Consider the following 25,900-nt stretch of genomic DNA (forward strand, 5'->3'; position numbering starts at 1 on the left):
GCCTTGGGAGAGCCAGTCCTGACAAAACTCTACCATCTGGTGAGCAAGATGTATGAGACAGGCGAAATACCCTCAGATTTCAAGAAGAATATAATAATTCCAATCCCAAAGAAAGCAGGTGTTGACAGATGTGAAAATTACCGAACTATCAGTTTAATAAGTCACAGCTGCAAAATACTAACGTGAATTCTTTACAGACAAATGGAAAAGCTGGTATGATCCGACCTCGGGGAAGATCAGTTTGGATTCCGTAGAAATTTTGGGACACGTGAGGCAATACTGACCTTACGACTTATCTTAGAAGAAAGATTAAGGAAAGGCAAACTTACGTTTCTAGCATTTGTAGACTTAGGGAAAGCTTTTGACAATGTTGACTGGAATACTCTCTTTCAAATTCTAAGGGTGGCAGGGGTAAAATACAGGGAGCGAAAGGCTATTTACAATTTGTACAGAAACCAGATGGCAGTTATAAGAGTCGAGGGGCATGAAAGGGAAGCAGTGGTTGGGAAAGGAGTGAGGCAGGGTTGTAGCCTCTCTCCGATGTTATTCCATCTGTATATTGAGCAAGCAGTAAAGGAAACAAAAGAAAAATTTGGAGTACATATTAAAATCCATGGAGAAGAAATAAAAACTTTGAGGTTCGCCGATGACATTGTAATTCTGTCAGAGACAGCAAAGGACTTGGAAGAGCAGTTGAACGGAATGGACAGTGTCTTGAAAGGATACAAGATGAATATCAACAAAAGCAAAATAAGGATAATGGAATGTAGTCGAATTAAATCGGGTGATGCTGAGGGAATTAGATTAGGAAATGAGACACTTAAAGTAGTAAAGGAGTTTTGCTATTTGGGGAGCAAAATAACTGATGATGGTCGAAGTAGAGAGGATATAAAATGTAGACTGGCAATGGCAAGGAAAGCGTTTCTGAAGAAGAGAAATTTGTTAACATTGAGTGTAGATATAAATGTCAGGAAGTCGTTTCTGAAAGTATTTGTATGGAGTGTAGCCATTTATGGAAGTGAAACGTGGATGATAAATGGTTTAGACAAGAAGAGAATAGAAGCTTTCGAAATGTGGTGCTACAGAAGAATGCTGAAAATTAGATGGGTAGATCACATAACTAATGAGGAGGTATTGAATAGAAATGGGGAGAAGAGGAGTTTGTGGCACAACTTGACAAGAAGAAGAGACCGGTTGGTAGGATATGTTCTGAGTCATCAAGGGATCACAAATTTCGTATTGGAGGGCAGCGTGGAGGGTAAAAATTGTAGAGGGAGACCAAGAGATGAATACACTAAGCAGATTCAGAAGGATGTAGGTTGCAGTGAGTACTGGGAGATGAAGAAGCTTGCACAGGATAGAGTAGCATGGAGAGCTGCATCAAACCAGTCTCAAGACTGAAGATCGCAACAACAACAACATGAAAACTAAACTTCTGATAGGTTTGAAACATAACGTTGACATCTATTTCTGTACTCTGCAAGCCACTGTAATAGCAAAGGTTGCATAGTGTACCAGTATTATTATCTCATCTCTGTATTACCATTCATACACAGGTGGTATGTGGTAAAAAGACTGCCAGGGGCTTTAGTATGAACCCAAATATCTCTAACTTCATTGTTGTGGCCATTAAGCACGATATATGTTGGAGAAAGTAATATGTTTCATAGCCCATTTTGTAATCTGATCTGTTCGAATTTTGTAAGCACTCTCCAAAACGCACACAATTTTTCATGTAATGTTTCCCCTTGCACTTCATTGAGTGCTTATGTGACACACACAGATTGAAAAAATCATGATGATTCGTGCAACTTTTCTGTCGATCTTTTCTTTCTCTTCTGTTAATCAGTTTGGTAAAGGTCCCAGACCAAGAAACAATATTCAAGAACAGGTCATACAAACATTTTGTAAGCAACATCTTTTGTTTGTGAATTAGATTTCCTTAGAATTATTCCAATAAATCTGGTTGTCGCATCTGCCTTCTCCGTGGTTAAATTCATGTGGTCATTCCACTTTAATTCTTTCTGGGTGTTAACTCCTAGATATTTGAATATTGTGACAGTTTCCAAAGATTGGTCACTAATTGCATAACCAAAAATGTAAGATATTTTGCCTATTTACATGCATTATTATTACTATTATTATTATTATTATTATTACTATTACTATTATTATTATTAATATTTGGGCTCTACTGGACCACACTATGAAGAAAAAAGACCAGTAACATAATTACCATTTGCAGTCATTTCTCCTCAGTTGCTAACTTCAGTAATGTGTTATTGTATAAATAAGGAAGAATCTGTCACTTGCAACTGAATTTATCTGTGTGTAATAAACACTGAGATGCCTTAACATGAATAGGTGGAACGCATTTGGTTCAAAAGATGGAATTTTTCTTATCTATATTATCAAGTAGAAGGAGGTGTAATTATATGAATGATGAACACTAACTTCACTTAATGAAGGTTTATTTAGCACTTGCACATACAAAAGTGCAGAGCGTACTGCCTCCGGCCATAACACATACCGCATATATACAGTTACAGAACATTCCAGTACAATGATTCTTGACATTTGTGGATACTTCTAGACTGTACTCGAACCGATTATAGAAATTAAAATTTTACAGTTCAGATGAGTTTTGAACTCACAACCTTCCATGCAACAGTCTAGTATCATAACCACTGCACCACGGCGACTGTGCTACTCAGGTTTTACTGTGACATTGTTCCTTCCTTAAGAGAACAGCATCTTGGTGTTACGTCCTCCTAGTCTGGGAATGAGTCATTGATTCTCCATACTCCGACTCCTGATGACTGATGTTCGCCCTGGCGGTGATCTTCTTAGAACTTCCTTTGCTGCTATGCTCTTCACCACCTTTCCGCTTTTCGCCTGTTCGCGGAGCTTCGAATTTACCCTGGGTTGCAGGATCCTTATAGGGCTTCATTCAAAGGACGTGGACCGTATCTTATCTCTGATCTTTCATCGTCTTGTGTCGGTTTCAAAATCTTCAACTTCATAAGCAACATCAAACAACTGTTTTACAACCTTATAAGGTCCAAAGTAGCGCCTGAGGAGTTTCTCACAGAGACCAACCTTCTGAACAGGAGTGAAGATCCAGACGAGGTCACCAGGCTGGTAGACAACAAGGCGGTGACTCGCGTCATCCTTCATTGATCGTTTTCTTGAGCATGCAGTGTGCGGAGTCGAGCTAACTGTTAAGCTTCCTTAGCTCCAGTTAACACCTGGCCAATGTAGTTGTCATCCACATCATCAGGATGTAAAGGAAGCACAGTGTCCACCGTCGTAGTTGCCTCACGCCCATGCACCAGGAAAAATGGCATAAATCCAGTGGTGTCTTGTTTGGCGGTTTTGAAGACAAACGTCACGAAAGGTAGCACCTCATCCCAGTTGCTCTGCTCAACACTGATGAACATTGATAGCATGTCGGCCAAGGTCTTATTAAGGCGTTCAGTAAACCCGTTAGTTTGCGGATGGTAGGCAGTCGTCATGTGATGAGTAATGTTGCACCAACGGTTTATCTCTGTCACAAGATTCGATTAAAAAACTTTCCCTCGATCCTTAATTAATGACCTTGGGGCACCGTGTTTTAATAAATGTCTTCCCTGATGAATTTGGCTACCTCGAATGCTTCGGCTGTTTTCACAGCTTTAGTAATGGTATAGCATGTCAGATAATCACTGCATACAGTAATGCATCTTTGCCAGTAGCAGACATTGGAAACTGTCCGAGGAGGTCAATCCCAACACGCTGGAAAGGCGTTGTCCTTTCACATCCTCTGCCTGTTTTAAGGTAAGCGTAATTTGAGATATCTTGGCCTCCTTTTTCTGCTCATCAGAGAGATCCTGGAGTGCAGCGAGACAGTCACTGTCTTTATCAAAGTCTTGATGGTCTTGCATAGGGATTCTTGAGAGACAGTTGGCATCTTGGTGTTTTCTTCCACTTTTGTACACTATGGTAATATCATACTCTTTAAGACGTAGTGCCCACCTGGCGAGTCGTCCTGTTGGATCCTCAAGACCTGTTAACCAACAAAGTGAATGATGGTCTGTAACAACTGTGAATGGCCTTCCATAGCGATACTGTTGATATTTTGCGCATTATCTTTCTGTAGTTGAGTATTTTCTCTCGGATTTTTTAAGTGTCCTAGAAGCATAGGCTATAACCTTCTCTTTTCCATTCGAAATTTGCACCAGGATAGCACCGATCCCATACACACTGGCATCTGTGTGTAGTTCTGTAGGTGCTCTCTCATCATACAGACTAAGTACAGGGTCAGTCATCAGAGCTTTTTGCATCACATCGAAAGACTCTTGTTGAGCACCACCCTAGATAATTTTAGCATCAGCTTTTAAAAACTCTTAGAGTGGCCTGGCTTTGATACAAGTCTTTGATAAAACAACAGTAATAAGAACATAACCCAAGGAAGCTACTCACATGTCTAATACTTTTAGGGATAGGAAATTCCGTTATAGATCTCACCTTTTCTGGGTCTGGTCACACACCTTCATTTGTCACAAGGTGTCCAAGTATTTTGATTACTTTTCCTCCAAAGCGACACTTTCTTGGATTAAGTTTCAGTCTGCCTTGTTGGACCCACTTAAGAAAGGCCCTCAGTCTTTTTATATGTTCATCAAATGTCTCTGAGAACACTATGATATCATCTAAATAACAAAGACACATTGTCCACTTCAGGTGACTTAGAAGATTACCCATCGTCTGTTCAAAAGTTGCTGGAGCATTACACAAACCAAATGGCATTAGCTTAAGGGGAGGTTTACTATCTTTGGCCTGAAAAAAGCATGTTCTTTGAGAATTTTTTTCTCGGGATGTGTTATAGATATCAATGTCAAATTTGGTCAAAATGTTTATTGATATTTCCTCTACAAACTGGATTTTTTTCGACCGGAAATGTTGAAGCACAAAGACGTAAGTGCCGTCAGAACGCAACAAAATATCGATGTAGACCTCCATGCTCGGTATGTCACAGGTCAACTGGCTCATCTGAAATCAAAATTGAGTTGACGTTAGCGAAGTATATAAGATTCTTTAGGAGTTGTACCTCGTTTAAGTTATTTGAACTATAGGAAACAAAATGGCAGCCATTTGAAAAAAAAATAGCGTCTTTTTAATCTATTTTTCGACTTCGTCAGCCAAGTAAAAATATTCGTAGTTGATGGAGCAGAGTAAAAGTGGTACAACTCCTAGACAATTTAGTTAGCTTCATCAGAAACAAAGAATCATACCAATTAGGTCAGTAGATTTGAAGTTACCATACCGCGTGATAAAAAAAAGGCATTTCGAGAAAAACGCGTTTGAAGTTTTGACTACATATAAATGTAATATTATGCAACTTACGTTCAATCTGCTATTCTGGATCCATAAACTAGCCCTTCCTCTTCCTCATAGAGGGCGTTCTGCTTGATCTGGGCCATCCTGCACTGCTCCAGAGCCGCTTGTACGGCCAGTGACAAGCGGCGAATGCTTGGCGAACTGTGTTGAATAGAGTCCCAGGGTGACGTCCATGGTTGTCATAGTCTTCAGATTTGCTGAATACCCTTTGTTGAAGCTGCTCACTGCCAGGAAAGTCGCAGTCTCCACAGTCTTCACACCAGAATTCAAATGCTTGGGGGCTAAGTTCCAAACACACGTGTTCAAACTTTCATTTGAATTTTGTGTGTTTCCTCCCAAGCACTGGTACAATAATGTGTGCTCTGAAAGAGCCTTGTAGATCGGAGTAATCACCTTTTGAACTTCTTTGGAGAGTGGCTGGTCGTGTTGGTGTTCATCCAGATGTCTGATAATAATAATAATAATAATAATAATAATAATAATAATTTTATTGTCGTTCAGCTGATTACAGCAATAGACAAAGTCAAGAGCATATATTTCTACATAAACTACTATATCGAAGTGAATTGGTTTACATAAAATAGGTACACATTAGAATACAGTATTTTCATCTTCAAAGAATTCGTCAATGGAGTAAAACGGATTTTTCACTAGTAGCTTGTATAATTTAGCTTTAAAGATATTTACAGGCGGTTCTTTAAAGTCAGCACTTAGTCTATTAAACATCCTTAGTCCAAGAACTAGGTAAGAGTTATGTGATTTTGATAATCTATGATATGGCACGTCTACAGATGTTCTGTTTCTAGTATTATGGCTATGAATATCACTTCTCAACACAAAATTAGACACATTGTTTCTAATGTACATTAAAACATTGTAGATGAATATGTTTACTACTGTAAGACACTGCAATTTAATAAACAGAGGTTTACAATGTTCTGTTTTATCAGAATCCGTTATTATTCTTATTACTTTCTTCTGTAAAAGTAAAATGTCATTTACATGACAGCTACTACCCCACAGTAAAATTCCATAAGAGATGATGCTTTGGAAGAAGGCAAAATATGCTGATCTCACATAGTCATTGGGAACATGTCTTTTTAAATTTCTAATTAGATAAATCACTCTTGAAAGCCTAGCCAATATATTTTTAATGTGTGGTTCCCACGTCAATTTATTGTCAATAGTAACACCTAAAAATTTAACAGTTTCTAATTCCTGGTAGTTAGGAATCTCTCTGAGGCTAAAGTAAAGTGCCTGGGTTTTGTTTTCATTTAGCAAGAAGCCATTAGCTTTGAACCATAATGTGGACTGAGCAACGGTATTTTCGGTCAGTGTTTTCAGTGTACCTAGATCAGAGCTTTTATGTAGAAAAGTTGTGTCATCAGCATACAATATTGTATGAGATTTTATGAATAAGGGCAGGTCATTAATCATTAGTATAAACAGTAAAGGTCCAAGCACCGACCCTTGAGGCACTCCGTACCTAACATTAACCAAATTTGATTTCTCCCTACCAATGCACACAACTTGTTGACGGTTCTCTAGAAAAGACCTGAACATATTTATACTGTTGTCATCAAAACCATAGTAAACTAGCTTATTCAGCACAGTGTCATGCTCTACACAGTCAAAGGCTCTGCTCAGGTCACAAAATGTAGCCTGGGCATAGTCCCTAGCCTCGAACACATCTAGGACTAATTTTACGAGGGAGTCCATTGCATCTGTTGTGGATTTACCTTTCCTAAATCCAAACTGTTTATCACTAATTATATTTAGTTTACCCAAGTAGGCACTAACTTGCTCATACATAATCGTTTCTAAAATTTTTGAAAAAACTGGGGTCATGGATATAGGTCTGTAGCTAGCGGGACAGTTCTTTTCCCCTTTTTTGTATATGGGCACAACTCTAGAAATTTTTAGTACGTCGGGGAACTTACTTTCAACTAGGCATTTGTTAACACAAAAGGTTAAAGGATAAATCACACAATCAATAACATCTTTCAACAAATTACATGACATATCATAGTAATCAACACTAACTGAAGGTTTGAAATTTTTCACTATTTTTAGGATATTATTTGGGCTCACTTCTGTGAAAGTGAAGGTGCTTGGGGGAAGCTTTTCAAAGCAGCTGTCCATAATACTAAGTGCATTTTCAGGTGGTTTGATTATTGAACTACTAATTTCTTCAATGGACTGAATGCAATATTTATTAAATTCTTCTGGGGTAATGGCAATTTCCTCCTTGTGTTTAGTGTGTGCAATGGAGTTTATTACACTCCAGGCCTTCTTGCATTTATTGTTAGATTTTTCAATGTTTACTATGTTATGCAGTTTCTTTGCTTCATTTATTGCCTTCCTGTACTTGCATTTAGCTTTAGCGTACAGGTCTTTATACAGTTCTGATTTACTGGTTTTGTACAGACTAGAATACAGCATAACAATATTTTTCAGTTGCCCTAACTGTGGAGTATACCATTCCTTCATTTTCCTTTTCTTGTAATTACTACTAATATTCACTGTACATTTTTTCAGATACATTTAAAAAGATGGAGAAAAACTTTGTGAATACAATATCAGCTGAACAGTGTTGAAGCCTAATAAAACATATGTCCCAACTGAAATAAGTGAGGGCATGTCTAAACCTATCCATCCTCTCTCTGCTCACTGGTCTAGTAATCACAGTTTTAGATTCTGGTTTGGTGCAGTCTGAAGTTACATTATTAAGACTAAGATATACTGCATCATGGTCTGAGAAAGGGAAACTAATTACATCAGTAGACATACAAGTTCTCTTAATATTTGTAAATATATTGTCTAGACAGGATGAGCCTCTGGTAGGTTTGCAGTTAACATAGTACATGTTAAATTGTCGAAGCACATTTTTGAGCTCTGTCACAGTTTTTCTGTCCTGCAGGACATCAAAACTTGAATTGATATCCCCTCCAATGACAACATTGTATTTTTTCCATTTCGATATACATATGTACATTAAGAGTTCCTCAAGTTTCTCCAGAAAGATATGGGGGTCACCACTAGGTGGCCTGTACACTACTACTACCATTAGCTTAAGGCTCTCAATTACTAGACCTGACATTTCAAAATGCATTTCATCACAAAGGGTATTGAGATCTATCCTGCCACAGTTTGGTGCAAGAGGTGTTTTTGCATATATTGCTACCCCACCACGTAAGTGCTGTTTTCTGCAATAGCAACTAAGTAGTGTGTAATCATCCAATACTTTGTACCCAAGCTCAGCCTCTGCAATGCGCCACTTGCACCAACTACTTTCCCCAGCTGGACAATTTTGGTGTTGTGGGTGGTCATCTGTCGAACACTTGTGGAAGTACGTTGCCCAAAGTGCCTTCTTCATCTGTTTCACCAAATTGGAATGCCGTCAGATTGCCAAGCCATAGTACATCATAAGCTTCTTGATCACTTTATCAGTTTTAGTCATGGGCAAGCAAATAGAATAATTTTTCGCGGCTACAGAGTAGAAATTCCCGAAAAAAACTGGTGCGTGAAAAAGGCCGATTTCAGGCAGGTGCTTTTTTTTTGTTCAACTGCAAATAACAAACATTTCCTTTCCATATTTGGACAAACTGTTTTAGGGGTGGATTCTAAACACTTTTATGGATCCAAAAACGCAATTTAAAAAAAAAAATCGAGTTTTTGAACCAAAAGATAGTAAACCTCCCCTTAAACTCATACAGGCCCTCAGGAGTGATGAATGCAGTTTTCTCATGATCAGCCTCATCTACTTCGATTTGCCAGTATGCCCTGCACATGTCCATGGATGAGAAAAAGTTAGCGCACTTCAGACAATCTAGTGTATCGTCATTTCATGGAAGGGGGTAAAAATTCTTTTTAGTTATCTTATCAAGCTTCCTGTAATCAACCCAAAAGCGCCATCTGCCATCCTTTTTCTTGACAAGAACCGCTGGTGATGACCATGGGCTCCGCGAAAGCTGAATGATGTCATTCTTTATAATTTTCTCTACCTTGTCGTGAATTATTCGACATTCCGTTGCTGCCACACAGCATGCTCTCTGGTTTATTGATTGATGGTCTCCAGTGCTAATCTGGTGTTTCACCATCAGTTCGTCTAATTTGCTCTTCACTTGTGTATTGAAGCATTCAGAGAACTCTTGAAGAATTAATGGCTCAGCGACTGCTATGTACATGCATCTTGGAAGGATCTGCGGTTCTCAGCGACAGTTAACTATCCACAATTCACTGAATCCATTTGTAAACAAGACGACAGAGACTGGGATGACAAAGTTATTCTTCACTGGTATGTTTCTCTTACATTCCACTACAAGATCAATGGGTTGATGCATGGCATGACACATGACAGTTGCCTTTCTATCACTGACTGCAGGAATGGTCACTTCATCCACCACACATAGTCTCCACCCACTCAGATGCGCATCTTCCTGTCCACAGTATCTCATCTCATCTAGCATAATATTCAAGCAACCAGAGTCTATAATTGCCTGAGAAACTTTTGAAAAGTCCCATCCGAGAATGACGTCCTGACTACACTCTTGTAAGACGATGAAATCTGAGGGCTGTGTATGGCCATCTTCCTGTAGGTTTTACATATTTCCCATTAGCCACCTTCAGCAGAGATGTTTTGCTGTCGACGAATGTGGTTTTCTGCAACTGGCGATGGTACTTCTCCAAAATGACTGAATATGACTTGCCAGAGTCCACAAGAGCTTGGGCTGGTCAGCTATCCATGAGGATATCAACGTAGTTTCCCATTATTTTTGTAGTGATCAATGGCGGAGGATATTTCTCTCCAGTGGCGTCACCTCCAACGAAGGTCGCACATTTTAGTTTTCCAGGTTGCGGCAGCTAGGTGAGTGACTGGAGCTACTAAACAAAGGCAATGGAGACCTTGATTGGCGTGTTGGGGAGTGTCCTCTCCAGCAGCTAGCTTGTGGCAATGGTGACCTATGTCGTCCTGCACCCACATCTTGTTTGTCTTCGTCATCCTGGAGTTGGCGTTGGCTAAGATTGGTCTGCTGTCTTCTGGCGCAGGCGTCATCAAATATCGGCCACCTTTCTCGACAATAGCGCACCACATGTCCCGGTCATCCACAGTGGAAACATACTGGTTGGTTATCCTGGTTCCTCCTAATGTCAGTCTTCCCTGGTACCCAAACAGGTTCTTCGTGTGGCATTGTAGGAATGTAACTTTGCCTGGGTCTTGACTTTTCCTCTGTTTTAAAGGGAAATGAAGGACGAGAGATTGGGTTCAATGTCTGTTCCACTTCCTCCCTTATGACCTCTTGAAGCATCTTGGTTTTGTGATCGCTGTCCAATCCAAGTGCCTTCTGAACTTCCTCTCCACTATCTGATGAAGATCACTTGTGAAATCAGTTCCTTCCTCCATCACAAACATTGATATGACATTTGGAAGCCATTCTAACTTCTTACATTTAATTCTTTTTTGATGCATTGTCTTGATATACTGGCACCATTTTATGAAGTTGTCTGCTGTCGAAACCTCCTTCAGGAGTAGGGCTTGATAGATGTCCTCAGCAACACCTTTCATGAGATGTGCAACCTTATCTTGCTCCTTCATTCTAGGATCCACTATTTTGCACAGCTCCAAGACATTCTGAATGTAGGATGCTGTAGTTTCTCCTGGATGCTGTGCCCTGCACTTAATTTTTCAGCCTTGCGCTTCTGTCGTTGTGTGTTGCCAATATACTCGCGCAGTTCCACCCGGAATACTTCCCAGCTTGTGAACTTCCCCTTGTTGTTCTCATACCATTGCTTGGCAATGCCCTGCAAGTAGAAAAATACGTTATCCATACACACAGTGTCATCCCATTTGTTAAATGTGGGTGTACGCTCTTATACCTAGAGCCACTTCTTTGATCTTGTCCATCATCACCAAGGAACCTGGGAGAATGTCTCATGTGGTGACACACAGTTGCTGCCTTTGTAACGTTCTCTTCTTCTTCTGTCTCTGATAGATTGCTATCTGTTGAATATGGCTCGAACTCGGGTTTCTCACCACATAAACGGCAGCTTTGTCGTGGCGTGATGGGAGTCACTGTGTCGTCGATAATGTGCCCTATCACAAGTTCCAATACCCAGTGCCTCCACGAGAGTAATGTCACATAGAAGAAGGTGTCATTAGATGAATGATGAACACTAACTTCACTTAATGAAGATTTATTCAGCACTTGCACATACAAGAGTGCGGAGCGAACTGCTTCCTGGCCGGAACATACAGTATGTATACAGTTACAGAACATTCCAGTACAATGATTCTTGACATTTGTGGATACTTCTAGAATGTACTCAAACCGAATATAGAAATTAAAATTTTACAGTTCAGGTGAGTTTTGAACTCACGACCCTCCATGCAACAGTCTAGTATCTTAACCACTGCACAATATTTTTTTTTTTTTTTAATCTCATTTTGTTCGCATTTGTTCGTTGTATCTGCTCGGGGTGGACATCGTAAGACATCCGATTTAGTTCGTTGATGATCGATTAACTCAGTTTTTTTATTACAGAGGGTACGTAACCCTCTGACCGAACACGCTGAGCTTACCGTGCCGGCAACCATGGTTACTGTGCTACTCAGCTTCTATTGCGACAATATGATAAAGCATAACTGAAACAAAGAGCAGTTTATAGTTTTAATTTTAGCTTTTCCTTCTGACCATATTACTTCTGTTTGTCAGACCAAGTTGTTCAAGTCATCATCAATTTTTCTAACAGGCCATGTACGCAGCTGTGAATTTGCTGCCTAAATATTTTTCTGTCTGATATATCAAGTTGTGTTATTCCTGCTTTCTTCAAACCTTGTTTTACTGCACTGAACTATTTTATTGATCCAATTTTAGCTTTACTATGACATTTTAGAATTTCATAAGATGTCTTGTTAATCTGATTGGTTTCATTCTTTTAATATGCCCGTAGAATTTTAGGCTGTATTTTTTTATATCTGAATAAATGGTGGTACACTTTTCAGTTTATTTATTTGCTCTTAGTCTGTATGTTCCTATTATGGTCTGTATATTTTTATATGATGTCAGCTGTCATCTTTGCTTCAGTCTCTCTGCCATTTGTAGCGATTGTGTAACAATGTGACTTTCCTTACACAGCTGCATTGTTTGTGAACACCATCATAGGTCTTTAGACTTTATCAAACAGGTAATTTATATATATCGTGAACAGCAGTAGTCCTGTTACACTACCTTCAGGTGCACCACCCTCTGCTTTTGAAGATGCTTCTCCATTAAGAATGACGTATTTAGTTAGTCTATTCAGAGGAAGCTTTAAATTCAGTCATTTATTCCATATGCATGTGTATTGTTTAGTAGACATAGATATGGTGCTGGTCAAAGGCTTTCTAGACGTCAAGGAATTTGGGAAATTGAAATTCATTGTGTCACCAATTTTGATTTAAGACAGTGAGACATTAACTTTCAGTGTGAAAGCCATTCAAAAACAAAGGGTTATTCAATGACTAATGGAGACCTGATTGATGGTAAATACGTGGGGGAAACAAGATAATAAAGTTATGAATCAGGGAATAGATTGGAGCGAAAGACGTATATATATGATTGCAAAGAAAGTGAAAATGAGCAGGGAACTTTATTGTTGGATTCTAAGAGGTAATGAAAGGCCTAGGTAATGACCAAATAAAAGCTGAATAGATTACCTTAGAAAAGTTTTAGGAGCCCCTTGCTTATCTGTAATTGAAGACCATATTGCACAGATAAATGTGGAAGAGTTCTTTGGCCTGCTGTGGTTGTAAATGGCTAAGGTGATGGTGGTGGTGGTGGTGTATATCAGTTTAATGTTATTACATTATGAAATCTGAAACTTACAAGTATAATTATTGTTTTGAATTTGAGTTAAATAATGTACATTTTCCCTTCACTTACTAGATGGCTTTTCTAGTATGCTTTGGATAGGTAAGTGACCTTTGTTTTATACCATCATGTAAGGGAATGTGCAATATGTCTTGTAATAGTCATATGACACTGCTAGTTGGGCTGTCTCCAATGTGTTCAACTGCCTAAATTGAAAAGGATTTACTTAATGAATCTAATAAATTTGTGACCAGTTAAATGCTGTGTTTCATATTTTTGTTTATTTATTGTTGGGATGGGGGTTGAAATCTGGGACTGCATAACATAAAGAGGTCTGTAACATCCCCATCTGAGATTAGATTAGATTAGATTTACTTTCATTCCAGTTGATCTGTAGTCAGTAGGTCCTCCAGGATGTAGAACATGTCAGAAAAACAATAATACATGACAAATGTTTACAACTGAAACAAATAAGCTAATGATCACTTTGCAAAGTGATCCTAAATCCTCTGTCACCTGCTCCAGACCAGCACTAGGTTTAAAAAAAATTGGTAACCTGGTATTCTGATCCCAGTTCATCCTGCGAAAGTTGGCCAACACCTCTTCCATGGGAACTACCCAACAACAACACTCTCTTTCTCTTTACTGATTTCCCTACATTCTTACTTTTCAATTTGCTGCTGAAAGTTTGGTGTGCCCTGTCTCTACACCTGCAACTGCTTGAGCCTCACCAGCTTCTAACTGAAGCAACAGGTCAAACCTATTTTCCACATTCACCACGAAGCTGTCAGACAAAGTTCTAGGCCTGTTCCTCCTGTTGCCTGTTGCCACTTCCCACCTCTTTTTACCCTTCTCCCTCCTTAACCTGTCAAGATCTCCCCTGGCCTTGTCTAACTCAGCCTGAAAGGCGGCAATTTTCCCCTCTTGTTCTAGCATATTCCTATCTCTAGTACATATCCTACAAAACAACTGCTGAGTGTCATTTACTTCCCCTGTTCCCACAACACTACAGTCACTCACATGGAAAAAACTACAGCACCCGTCACACCAAAGCCCCGACCTAACAATTCTACGGCAAGTCAAGCACTTTTCACTCATGATAAATGTAATAGTTTATTAAGAATAAGTCAGTTAAATTACAGATAAACATTAAAATATGATTCCACAAATTTGGCCTATATGCCACTGTGTGTAAGCAAAAACAACAGTGCAAAGTTTCTGAAACAACAACTTAAACTTTATGCTACTTTCCAGAAATGTTGGTTAAATAATGAAGAGGTACACTACAGTTAAATTGCTGGAGAGAGCAAAGAACAATTAAACAAAATTCTATAGGTTTACTGTGGCAAAATGTAAACAGAAAATATGACTGTAACCCTACTGTACAATGTTTTCACGTATTCTGCTATTTTACATAAAGAAAAATGAAACCTTTAATGGTACACTTAAAAAGCACACTAATACACCTATTTACCATGTAATCAGTACTAAGCTAAATGTTTTTATAATCTAAAATGACTTATCTTTACGAGAACACCAAAACTCACACTAGTCGCCTGGATGCAGGGTGACACTAATGAAAGTGTCACATACCCTCACTCCATGAGATTTTGGAGAGGCTTCGAACTTAAACCATGAATTGATGGGAAACCTTACATCACCTCCATTCCTATCCTTGCCATACAAATTCTAATATTGATGCTTTCTTCAAATTGGTGTTGCTTCATATGAGTGTCCCTATATGAGCATGTGACAGAGACCTCAGCTAAGGAACTGAGCAGTGTAACACTGTGGTTAGCACACTGGACTCGCATTCAGGAGGACGAACTTCAAACCTGTGTCTTCCCATCCTGATTTCCATGATTTTCCTAAACCCTTTGAGAGGGCACATCCATTTTCTTCTCCATTTTGCCTAAACTGAGCTTGTGCTCCTTCTCTAATGACCTCATTGTCAATGGGACATTAAACACTAATGTTTGTAACATGTGCAAATAATTTACACCATTCATAGACACATCAAAAATGTATGGTACAAGCAGATGTTGTGGTGACTTTGCTGCCCATATCATCACGTGAGGTGATTCCTTTCTAACTCTAGTGGCTAACGAGGATTCTCTTTGGCCAAGACAACAATATTTCTACCATGTGAGCTACAATAAATGACACATTTATCTGCAAACGTAACTTTGGCATGGTTCACTGCATTTGGAAATTGAGTTTCAGTGACAAAATAAGGCATGCTAGATGTGTCATTCCGATCTGCATCCAATAACTTGTTCATGAACATCAGTCATAAAGGTCTAACCACAAAGTCTTTTTTCATGTGATCTCAAATTATTGTCATTGGTATACCAAGTTGCAAAGTGTGGTTACGTGTTGACTTCATAGGAGATTGTTCAACTGAAGCAGAGACACTGGAACGTGTTTCTTCTCGTGTCTTCTTCCTTCCACTCTGTGGTCTGTCTTTAACACTGCCAAAAACATAATCACATCTTTTTAACACTGCCAAAAACATAAGCACATCTTTCCCAATCCAGAACTGTTGTTGTTCGTGCATCAATACAGTTGTCACCGAGCGAGGTGGCGCAGTGGTTAGACACTGGACTCGCATTCGGGAGGACGACGGTTCAATCCTGCGTCCGGCCATCCTGATTTAGGCTTTCCATGATTTCCCTAAATCACTCCAGGCAAATGCCGGGATGGTTCCTCTGAAAGGGCACGGCAGACTTCCTTCCCCATCCTTCCCTAATCCGGTGAGACCGATGACCACACTGTCTGGTCTCCTTCCCCAAACCAACCAACCAACCAAATACAGTTGTCACTAAGTGCTTCTCAGCAGTGCATCTGTGAGTGCTCACATCTGCCATGGCTATAAATTAAAACTCCACTGTGACTGGGAAAACATGTAAATGTGAATTCCAACAATTGATTCCAACAATTGATAAGTAACATATCTACCAACCTTCATAATAACATTTGATACTAAACAGGGGTTACAGAGGTATTGGGGCTTCTCACCCAGGAGAAAAGGTTCCAGATGATAAAGGGTTGAAGTGATCGGCAAACCATCACATCCAAGTACTTCTAATAAAAATGCTGGGTACATAACTGTGTGATCTAAAGTATCTGGACACCCCCAAAAACATAGGTTTTTCATATTAGGGGCATTGTGCTGCCACCTACTGCCAGGTACTCCATATCGGCGACTTCACTAGTCATTAGACATCGTGAGAGAGCAGAATGGGGCACTCCGTGGAACTCATGGACTTCGAACGTGGTCTGGTGATTCGGTGTCACTTGTGTCATACATCTGTAAGCGAGATTTCCACACTCCTTAACATCCCTAGGTCCACTCTTTCTGATGCGATAGTGAAGGGGAAACGTGGAGTGACATGTACAGCACAAAAGCGTACAGGCCGACCCCGTCTGTTGACTGACAGAGACAGCTGACAGTTGAAGAGGGCTGTAATGTATAATAGGCAGACATCTATCCAGACCATCCCACAGGAATTCCAAATTGCATCAGGATCCACTGCAAGTACTATGACAGGTAGGCGGGAGGTGAGAGAACTTGGATTTCATGGTTGAGCAACTGCTCATAAGCCACACACAACACTGGTAAATGCCAAATGATGCCTCGCTTGGAGTAAGGAGTGTAAACATTGGATGATTGAATAGTGGGAAAACATTGTGTGGAGTGACAAATCACAGTACACAATGTGGCAATCCGATGGCAGCGTGTGGTATGGCGAATGCCTGGTGAACATCATCTGCCAACGTGCGTAGTGCCAACACTAAAATTTGAAGGCGGTGGTGTTATGATGTGGTCATGCTTTTCATGGAGGGGGCTTACACCTCTTGTTGTTTTGCATTGCACTATCACGGCACAGGCCTACATTGATGTTTTAAGTACCTTCTTGCTTCCCACTGTTGAAGAGCAATTCTTGGATGGCAATTGAAAATTTAAATATGATCGAGCACCTGTTCATAATGCATGGGCTATGGTGGAGTGGGTACATGACAATAACATCCCTATAATGGACCGACCTGCTCAGAATCCTGACCTGTAGCCTATAGAACACCTTTGGAATGCTTTGGAACGCCAACTTCATGCCACACCTCACCAACATTGACATCGATGCCTCTCTTAAGTGCAGAACTCCATGAAGAATGGGCTGCCATTCCCCAAGAAACCTTCCAGCACCTGATTTAACATATGTCTGCAAGAGTGGAAGCTGTCATCAAGGCTAAGGGTGGGCCAACACCATATTGAATTCCAGCATTACCAATGGAGGGCGCTGCGAACTTGTGAGTCATTTTCAGCCAGGTGTCTAGATGCTTTTGATCACATAGTGTATGGCAGTCTTATGTCTGTAAGCAAGTTGAATTTGTAAGTCTTATACTGGAAAAACTTGGCGATGATGGTGAAACTTAATTGCACCATATGCTTTTCACAGATGATTTGGCATTTGACATCTCTGTATCGGGCCGGCCGAAGTGGCCGTGCGGTTAAAGGCGCTGCAGTCTGGAACCGCAAGACCGCTACGGTCGCAGGTTCGAATCCTGCCTCGGGCATGGATGTTTGTGATGTCCTTAGGTTAGTTAGGTTTAACTAGTTCTAAGTTCTAGGGGCCTAATGACCACAGCAGTTGAGTCCCATAGTGCTCAGAGCCATCTCTGTATCAGCTTACTTAATTGCAGCATTTAGTAATCATACCAACCAACAGACCCCTTCATTACACTAATTTTTCCCCAAAAAGTGAGTGTCTGTTGTGACCTGCCCCATGTTATTGTTGTTTAGTTTCTCTTCTAAGCAACAAGCACCATAGCTGAAGACGTTTATCTGAGTTTTCTTTCCAATAAATTAAAGATTTGGAATAAAATTGTTTTAATACATGGTGGAGCATCTCTGGATTTCTTCCTAAGTGTGTGTGTGTGTGTGTGTGTGTGTGTGTGTGTGTCTGTCTGTCTCAAGTGTGAAGCTCTCTAACTCACGGATTGGATGAGGTGATGCACTCCTGTGACTTCTACAAAGCATAAATCTTACACTTCTAGACATTTCTTCTAGGAAATATATCAAATATAATGTTTACAGTGAACAAATTACTGATGTTAACTACATACAATATGAAATCGTATCTGCAACTGAAATAATATTTTCCAAAGTTGCTTCACTCAGCACTGACTATGTTTTCTGGACTTTTCTGGAACTATTAGTGGTGCTCACATCAAATGTATGAAAATAGATAGAAAACTTTATACATTTTTGAATGATACAGTAAAAGATATGTTGATGATTGTTTATCATTTTGTGCAGTACAATTTTATAATCCCAGAATTTTATTTTAACCACCCTCTTACCAGTAATGAGGGCATTATTTTTAAACTTCTGAAGATAGTGAAATATTTTATACGCATCTCTGATAAATTAATTACTTCCTTGACAGTTGCATCATCAGTGAAGGGTATTAAAAGCTCTTCCTGCTGCTGACAGAATTAGATGTCATCTGTTCATTTGGCCTGATTGCTAGAAAAGTAAATGTACTATCAGTTTTTAAGCATGAAACAGGGATCTGAATTGGTAATGGCATTTAGAGCATAAATTTTTGCTCGTTTATTTCTTAAGATGCTAGAAATGTAAGACACATCTAAATAATGTGAAATTCAAGGCAAGTGCATCACATATGATGTAGCAGACACAAGATTGCCATAGTCACAGATATTTATCAGTTTAACAAGACCATCGATGAAAATGTGCTCAGATCTAAAATTCCAGAGTGTTTTTGATTAAATACAGCCAAATTATAAATGAGTCCTCTCCTCCTGAATCCTGTGATTTCTTCTGTGTTCTTTTTTTTTTACAGTGATGAATAGTCAACTACCCGCAGGTTGTTGGTGGTTCTATTTAATCTAAGTCACTCCTTTAGAATTCATTATTCTTTATTTTTCTTATTATTTAGCTTTTGTTTCCCCCAATACAGCATTGGCATGATCTTTCATTCAATCAAGGATTTACTTGTTTTCTTTAGATTTTATCTATTCCCTTTTCTCCCTGATGCTTTATAAGTTGCAAAAACTTTAGATTTGATGAGCAGTTTTTCCATCTGTGGTTTAACGCTTCTTACTGCAATACTTTTATTCCAGATATTTATGAAAAGATGCTTTAGTCACAAACACACAGTTAATCTACATTTTTGTCCCTTGTATTTGATAATATATCCTCAGATATAAAAATCATGTAGCAACTATTATAAACCCGAAGTTAATATTGTATTATCTTTGGATGTACTTATTTTACAGAAAAGGCATTTCACAAGATTATAATAACCCATTATTGATACCTGCTGGATCGGATTCAATGGAGCAAATAGGAAGAGGGTTTGGCTCATTCCCTCAGAAAGGGGCTGGTTCTGCTCTGGAGAGATGGAAACACAGCTTCACAACTCACTTTCCTCAGGTATAGATCACATTGTGTGTGTGTGTGTGTGTGTGTGTGTGTGTGTGTGTGTGAGTGAGAGAGAGAGAGAGAGAGAGAGAGAGAGAGCAGTGCGATAGATGAGAATGTATGTGCATGCATCATGTTAGCTCATATTTAGATATTGTTACATGAATAAGAGTTAAATATAAATAATAGATACCAAACTATATTGTGTTAGGTACAGAGAAAAAATTGTATATACTTTCATACTCGTAGTTCTATGGGAAGTAATGTAATACAGCACCTTGTCAGATGGCGAGCCGCTAAGGGCTGCTCGCCATCTGACAAGTGTTCATGACGTCGCCTTTCTGGCTGAGATCTTTTTTAATATGTGACTTGTAAATACTGCATCTTTTCGAGCCAGTACAAACTTTAATTTTATTAATGTACTATATACCTAATGTTTTAGTACAGTTAGTCTAATTCTGAAGACGACGCTCATAGTAGCGTCAAAACCAGGTCAATTTTTGACTTAATATTTGTGACCGAGGGCTTATTTGTTACAATATAATTCTGACACGGTCACTGAACCTTAGCAGCTATGTTCAAAGTTTTATATATTCCTATATCTCTTTTCTGGAGTTTGAAAATTGTGTTGATATTTTGTGCATTTGTTCCCCAAAAAAGAATGCCATAGCTAAGAATTGAGTGCACATATGAATAATATGTAACTAAAAGACACTGCATGTTACACACTGATTATAGGAGTCTAAGGGCATAACATGCTGATGACATTCTGTAAGCAAGTACCTTTGTGTGTTCACACCACTTCAACTGAGAATCAATATTCATTCCTAGAAATTTTGCATTTGTTAAACAGTCTATAGAGCTGCCATCTACATTTAATTGAACATTGTCATTTTTCCTCTTCAAACTGAAATTCATGGCATTAGTTTTCTTTATGTTCAATGTCATTTTTCCTCTTCAAACTGAAATTCATGGCATTAGTTTCTTAATGTTCAATGTCACTTTATTACTTATTGACCAATCATAAACTTCCTTGAGAGTTTCATTTGTTTTCTTGGCAAGGAGTTCTCTTGTTTTCCATAATATTGCTGTCATCAGCGAAGAGGATTTTTTCACCATGAGTGACACTACTGGGAAAGTCATTGATGTATATCAGGAACAGTATTAGTCCTAATATGTTACCTTGCTGAACCCCTATATTAATCTATTTTGCTTCTGATAAGTGTTTTACTAAATGTTTAGATCTATTTGAAGTTTGTGTTATCTCTACTCTTTGTACCCTATCTGTTAGGTATGATTGAAACCAGTGATTAGCTACCCCTCTTATTCCTAATGCTTCTAATTTGTTTAATAGAATGTTGTGGTCGACAATATCAAATGCCTTAGAAAGATCCAAAAATATGCTTGTGACACATTCATCTTTATCAAGAGCATCAAGTACAACTTTTGTGAATTCTACTATGGCTGACTCTGTATTTTTGACACTTTGGAAACCAAACTGTCATTCGCTTAGAAGATTGTATTTATTCAGGTAATTCATTAATCTGTCCTTCATAATTGCTTCTATTATTTTTGAGAATGGTGACAGCAGGGAAATGGGCCGGTAATTTTCTGTGTGTGGGCTGGTAATTTTCTATGTGTTTTGCATTACCTTTCTTAAGCACAGGTACAACTCTTGCCTGTTTTAACTGCTCTGGAAATGTTCCTGAAGTGAAGGATTCATTTATTATATTTGTTAAGGGGCCTTGTATAATCCCTATGCATTGTTTCAGTACACACATTGGTACTTCATCTAAGCCCACTGACTTTTTATTTTTTAGTTTTTGAACAGTTTTACTGACTTCATTCTCTGTAGTTGGAAGTAACAACATTGTATTTAGTGCTACATTATTTACAGGTGTTATATTTGTTTGGGGCAATTTTTGCTGTAACTTCTCTGCAATAGTTGAAAAATGCTCATTTACATAGTTTGCAAAGTGTTGTGGATCATTTTTTACTTTATCTCCCTCCCTTACAAGTATGTTATTCTTTGTTTGTTTACCGCTCCCCGTTTCCTTTTTTATTACGTCCCATACTGCTTTGCTTTTATTCTCTGTAATACATATTATTTTGTCATTAAATGACTTTTTTGCAGCAATCAGCACCTTCCTATAGATCTTAAGAATTCTGGATCTTTGTGAATCTTTTTCATGGAACTTAGGTGTTTCAGTGTTTCGGAGGACTTCTTAATACCTGCTGTTATCCGTCTGTTTTTGTGTGATGTTGATACAGACATGCATACTTTTGGAAATGCCTTTTCAAAGTTCAATTTAAAAAATGTGGAGAATTTAGAGAATTTCATATTCACGTTGGTTTCCTAATACACTTCATCCCAACTTTGTTTTTCTAGTTCTTTTGAAAAATCTTTTATTTTGATTTCTGATAGATGTCATTTGTAGGCTTGTAGTTTAGGGAATGATTCGATGCCTGACGTTACTGCTGTTATTTGACAGAGATGGTCTGATAGTCCAAGGTATTTTACAGCTACATCACATTTTTCCCTGTCCATATTTGTGACCACATGGTCAATTATTGATGAAGTCATTGTGGTAACCCTTGTTGCACTATTGACCAATAGGGACATGCCAAAACTTTGAAGGATATTTATGAAGGTGCTGCTGGATTCATTTATGATGTTAGTGTTGATGTTAATGTCCCCACACAGAATTATGTTGACATTTGCACTTGAGACTTTATCTAGAACTTCTGTTAACTTACTGAAAAAAGTGTCCACACTACCACTGGGAGATCTATACACACACAAAATTTTTAATTTCTTGGTGATATCAAGCCCTGTTAATTCAATAGCTGATATTTCGAAGTGTTTGTCTTCACTTACGGTACTGAGGTCACGTCTTGATTTGAACTGTGTTCCTTTTCAGATATAAATGCATGATCCTCCACCCCTTGAAGTAGTTCTGCAGTAAGAGTCTGCCTTTTCATACAGTGATAATACTACATGTTGGATTTCTGTGTCTCTACACCAGTGCTCAGTAATACGAACTACTGTGCAATTCAAAGATTGCAGCTCAACTTCTAATAGTTGTATTTCATTTTCTATTGATTGCATGTTTTGATGGAGGATTGTTAAGTCTCTGAAATGCCCCATGTTACTCTTTCCAATGGTTTATTTTTCTTTGTGACATCTGATATATGTGATATTTGAGGTGTTAAAATCTGTCTTGTGAGTGATTGTTTCAGTATTTTTTAAAGTGCTGGAGATACTCTTTAGGCAGGGGAAACTGTTGTCTGGATTTATCCTAAAAAATGCCTACTTTTCCTACCTATGACAACAGGGATTTGACCATGTGTGGCCCGAGATCCACCCCCTACACTTTCATGAATCAGCTGTACCTATCTCCCCTTCCCAGTCCTGTTTAGCTGTAGGCCATGCCTAGTGAAACCCCGTCTGTTGATAGTCCCGATGGGCACCAGAGAAACATGTAGCTCATGTTTTGACAATGCTCTTAGAAGACTATGCATGAGTGGAAGCCAAGCCACTGTATTGCTTAACGTGGGGGCCAGTTATCAGTTGGAAACCAGACAGTGTTTGTGTGAATTCCTGTCTGCCTGCTCATTGTTATATGCTACCATCTGTTGTATGCTGCCAGCTTTTAGAGTTTCTTCAAAAGAAAGAAATACCAAACTCTAAACCACTTTAGTGGTTGATGTAATCACTGTGTGCTTCCGTTGTTGGATTTGTATTTGGACTTTCTAGTTTTTATCATCTTATAATTCTTCTCACAAATATTCACCTCCAGGAAGAATAATATGGAAGGGTAGGAAAAAAAAACTGTTTGTCTACAGGCTACCAAGGCTACAACAAATACTATTTTTTTTTTCAATATCATGAGACTAGAAATTCTAACAAAGGAACACATGTATGTAATGGAGATCTCTGTCTCTCCTTCATCCTCACAACAGATGCGTTACTCTTATCCTGCGGTTCCAAATGCTGGGATAGTGTTATGGAATGTTTCCTCACCCAACTTATAACTCGATTACCGAATAGTAGAACAGAGCATGGTAGACACAGCACAAGAACAATGCTCACATATGTTTGAGGAACACATCTAATTACTGATTATGCAACTACAGTGAAAAACACACAAAATAGTCTTGCAATTCATAAGTTCTGAACAAAGTCACTAGCTAGCATGGTTGGTGCTGGAAAATGGTGCAGCACAATAGAAAATTTGGATGCCAAGCTAGGTGGCAGTCTCATCCCAAGTTTCACCAGCACAATGAAAATCCAACATGAGGCATAAATTAACAGTCTTCGGCAGAAAATGCAGCATGAAAAACCAAATCAGACCCAGCTGTGTAGCAGGGGTAGAGATGGCATGACACGGGTATCTCTGAAAGCTTCACTGTTCATGTCGCCACATGGTATGTCCCTAACAGTGTGAGCATGGAGCAGGAAGCAATGTTGATGCCCTGAGGAGAAGATAGAAACTGGTCGAAGCTAGGTCAGCAGAAGTCTCACTATTGTTTTCTACTTGTAGCCAGCGACCATAGTGTGCTGGTATCCGTCACATGGCAGGATTGAGAGCTTGAGATGGAAGTAACACAAGAAGGAAGAAACTCTTTACCTTAGCAATGCTGTTATGAGCTAGGGAGGTACAAAACTGCTAAGACAGCTATGTGGCGAAAGGCCGTCACAGTGTCATTTACTTCTGTGTGGCAGTATTAATTTTTTTGCCTCCTGCAGCTAAGTACTGCTCATGAATTCTGTTCCATAATTTTATATCATCTGTGTTGTACTTCATTTTAGTTCCAGTTTCTGAGAAAGCAATGGTCTTTCAAGATTTTCATCTGTTGCTATGATTCTTATTACAGGAGGCAGAAACTAATGCTATTCCAGATGATCCTGCCAAGGATCTCAACTTTCGTGAACCATTGATAGATTCGTTAAGGGCACAGAAGGATGAAGTAAGTTTTTTGCCAAATGCATTTTGGCTTATTATGCATGTCTCATTTCATCTGTTATGTCTCTGTTACAAACATTTTTATATTTTGTTAGGAGCTTGAACGATACCGCCAGGAAGCTGAGAAAAGACAACAACACCAATAAAACTAATAACAAAGAATGTGCAGTTCAAGACGGTATTACAGGCTGGGTGCATGAGTGAAGTAGCTCCAGGTGGTTCTGAGATGAGATAATATGCTCTCTTAGCGGCATTAGTATTGATCTTTCAGGCTTTGTTGGATTTCAGTCCAGTAGGATCCTATGGAAAAAATAATAATATGTGTGATGGTTCAAAAAATCAACACTGTTCATCATACTACTACTAAGATTATAAAACATGAGGAAAGTAGGTACAGGTTAAATGTGTATGAATATATGCCCACAGAGATTAAAGAGGAAAAATTGTAGTTGATGTTGAAAATTAAAACTAATTGTATAAAAGAAAAGTTGAAGGTAGATAAATTCACAGTGACACAGTGGTATGGCCAGTACTTACTTTCAGCAGATGCATCTCAGTATAACCTGCACAAAATAAGTAAAAAGTTCTCCAACCTTCACAATGTACTCAGTGTCAGTCTTAACCTGTTTTCTGAATGACATGCCACCCTCCCACCGTTTCCAATAATTCCCAGTGAGTTCTTCTTTCCTCTGCTGAAGAAGGAACTCGTGATGCAGAACTAAGAGTACTGCTTCAATTCGTTTTTCTGTGGTTTTGTTGTGTGTATTGGGAGTTGTACCTCTTGAAAATAAGTACTGTTGAGGCCATCTGTCTTTTTATTAAGTTATAATTGTCACATGTAGATGAAATAGAGATTTGTAATTCATTAATCAGTGCAGCGCATGAATGTTTTATGTCACTTCCTGCTCTACTTAAATTTGAGCAGAAAGATGTAATTTTTTTATCAAAAATCATTCTGTATCACAAAAGTCAAAATTAAATAAAACCACAGTTAAAAACATATGATACATTTGTATAGTATAACCCAGAACTAAAAATATTAAACCTTCCAGTATTACGTGAATGTAAAAATGCATATACTCACAATAAGACACCAGGAGTTGTCTGATAGATACAAGACAAGAAACATTAACTCTGATGTTCTCTTCCTGAAAGAGGACAATAATTGAGATATTGGGAAAATAGACATGCACCAGATTTGTCAAAATACATGATCAACCTTTCTGCTTCTTTTATATCCAAACCTTGCCTTGTATCCTCTA

General features: G+C 38.7%; 1 protein-coding gene across 3 annotated transcripts in view; it reads left to right on the top strand.

The window, feature by feature from the left end:
* Positions 1 to 25,582, top strand: part of LOC126251606 (cytoplasmic dynein 2 light intermediate chain 1) — an 80,215-nt gene extending 54,633 nt beyond the window's left edge. For 2 of the 3 annotated variants that reach the window (XM_049952140.1, XM_049952142.1), the window contains 3 exons: positions 19,527 to 19,683; positions 24,550 to 24,642; positions 24,734 to 25,579. In XM_049952140.1, coding sequence (XP_049808097.1) covers positions 19,527 to 19,683; positions 24,550 to 24,642; positions 24,734 to 24,784 — 301 coding nt within the window. In that variant the 3' untranslated portion in view covers positions 24,785 to 25,579. Of the gene's footprint in view, positions 1 to 19,526; positions 19,684 to 24,549; positions 24,643 to 24,733 lie in introns of all 3 variants that reach the window. The other variant, XM_049952141.1, reaches the window with a different exon arrangement.
* Positions 25,583 to 25,900: the final 318 nt, after the last annotated feature.

Source organism: Schistocerca nitens, chromosome 4, assembly GCF_023898315.1.
Source record: "Schistocerca nitens isolate TAMUIC-IGC-003100 chromosome 4, iqSchNite1.1, whole genome shotgun sequence".
Taxonomy (NCBI): domain Eukaryota; kingdom Metazoa; phylum Arthropoda; class Insecta; order Orthoptera; family Acrididae; genus Schistocerca; species Schistocerca nitens.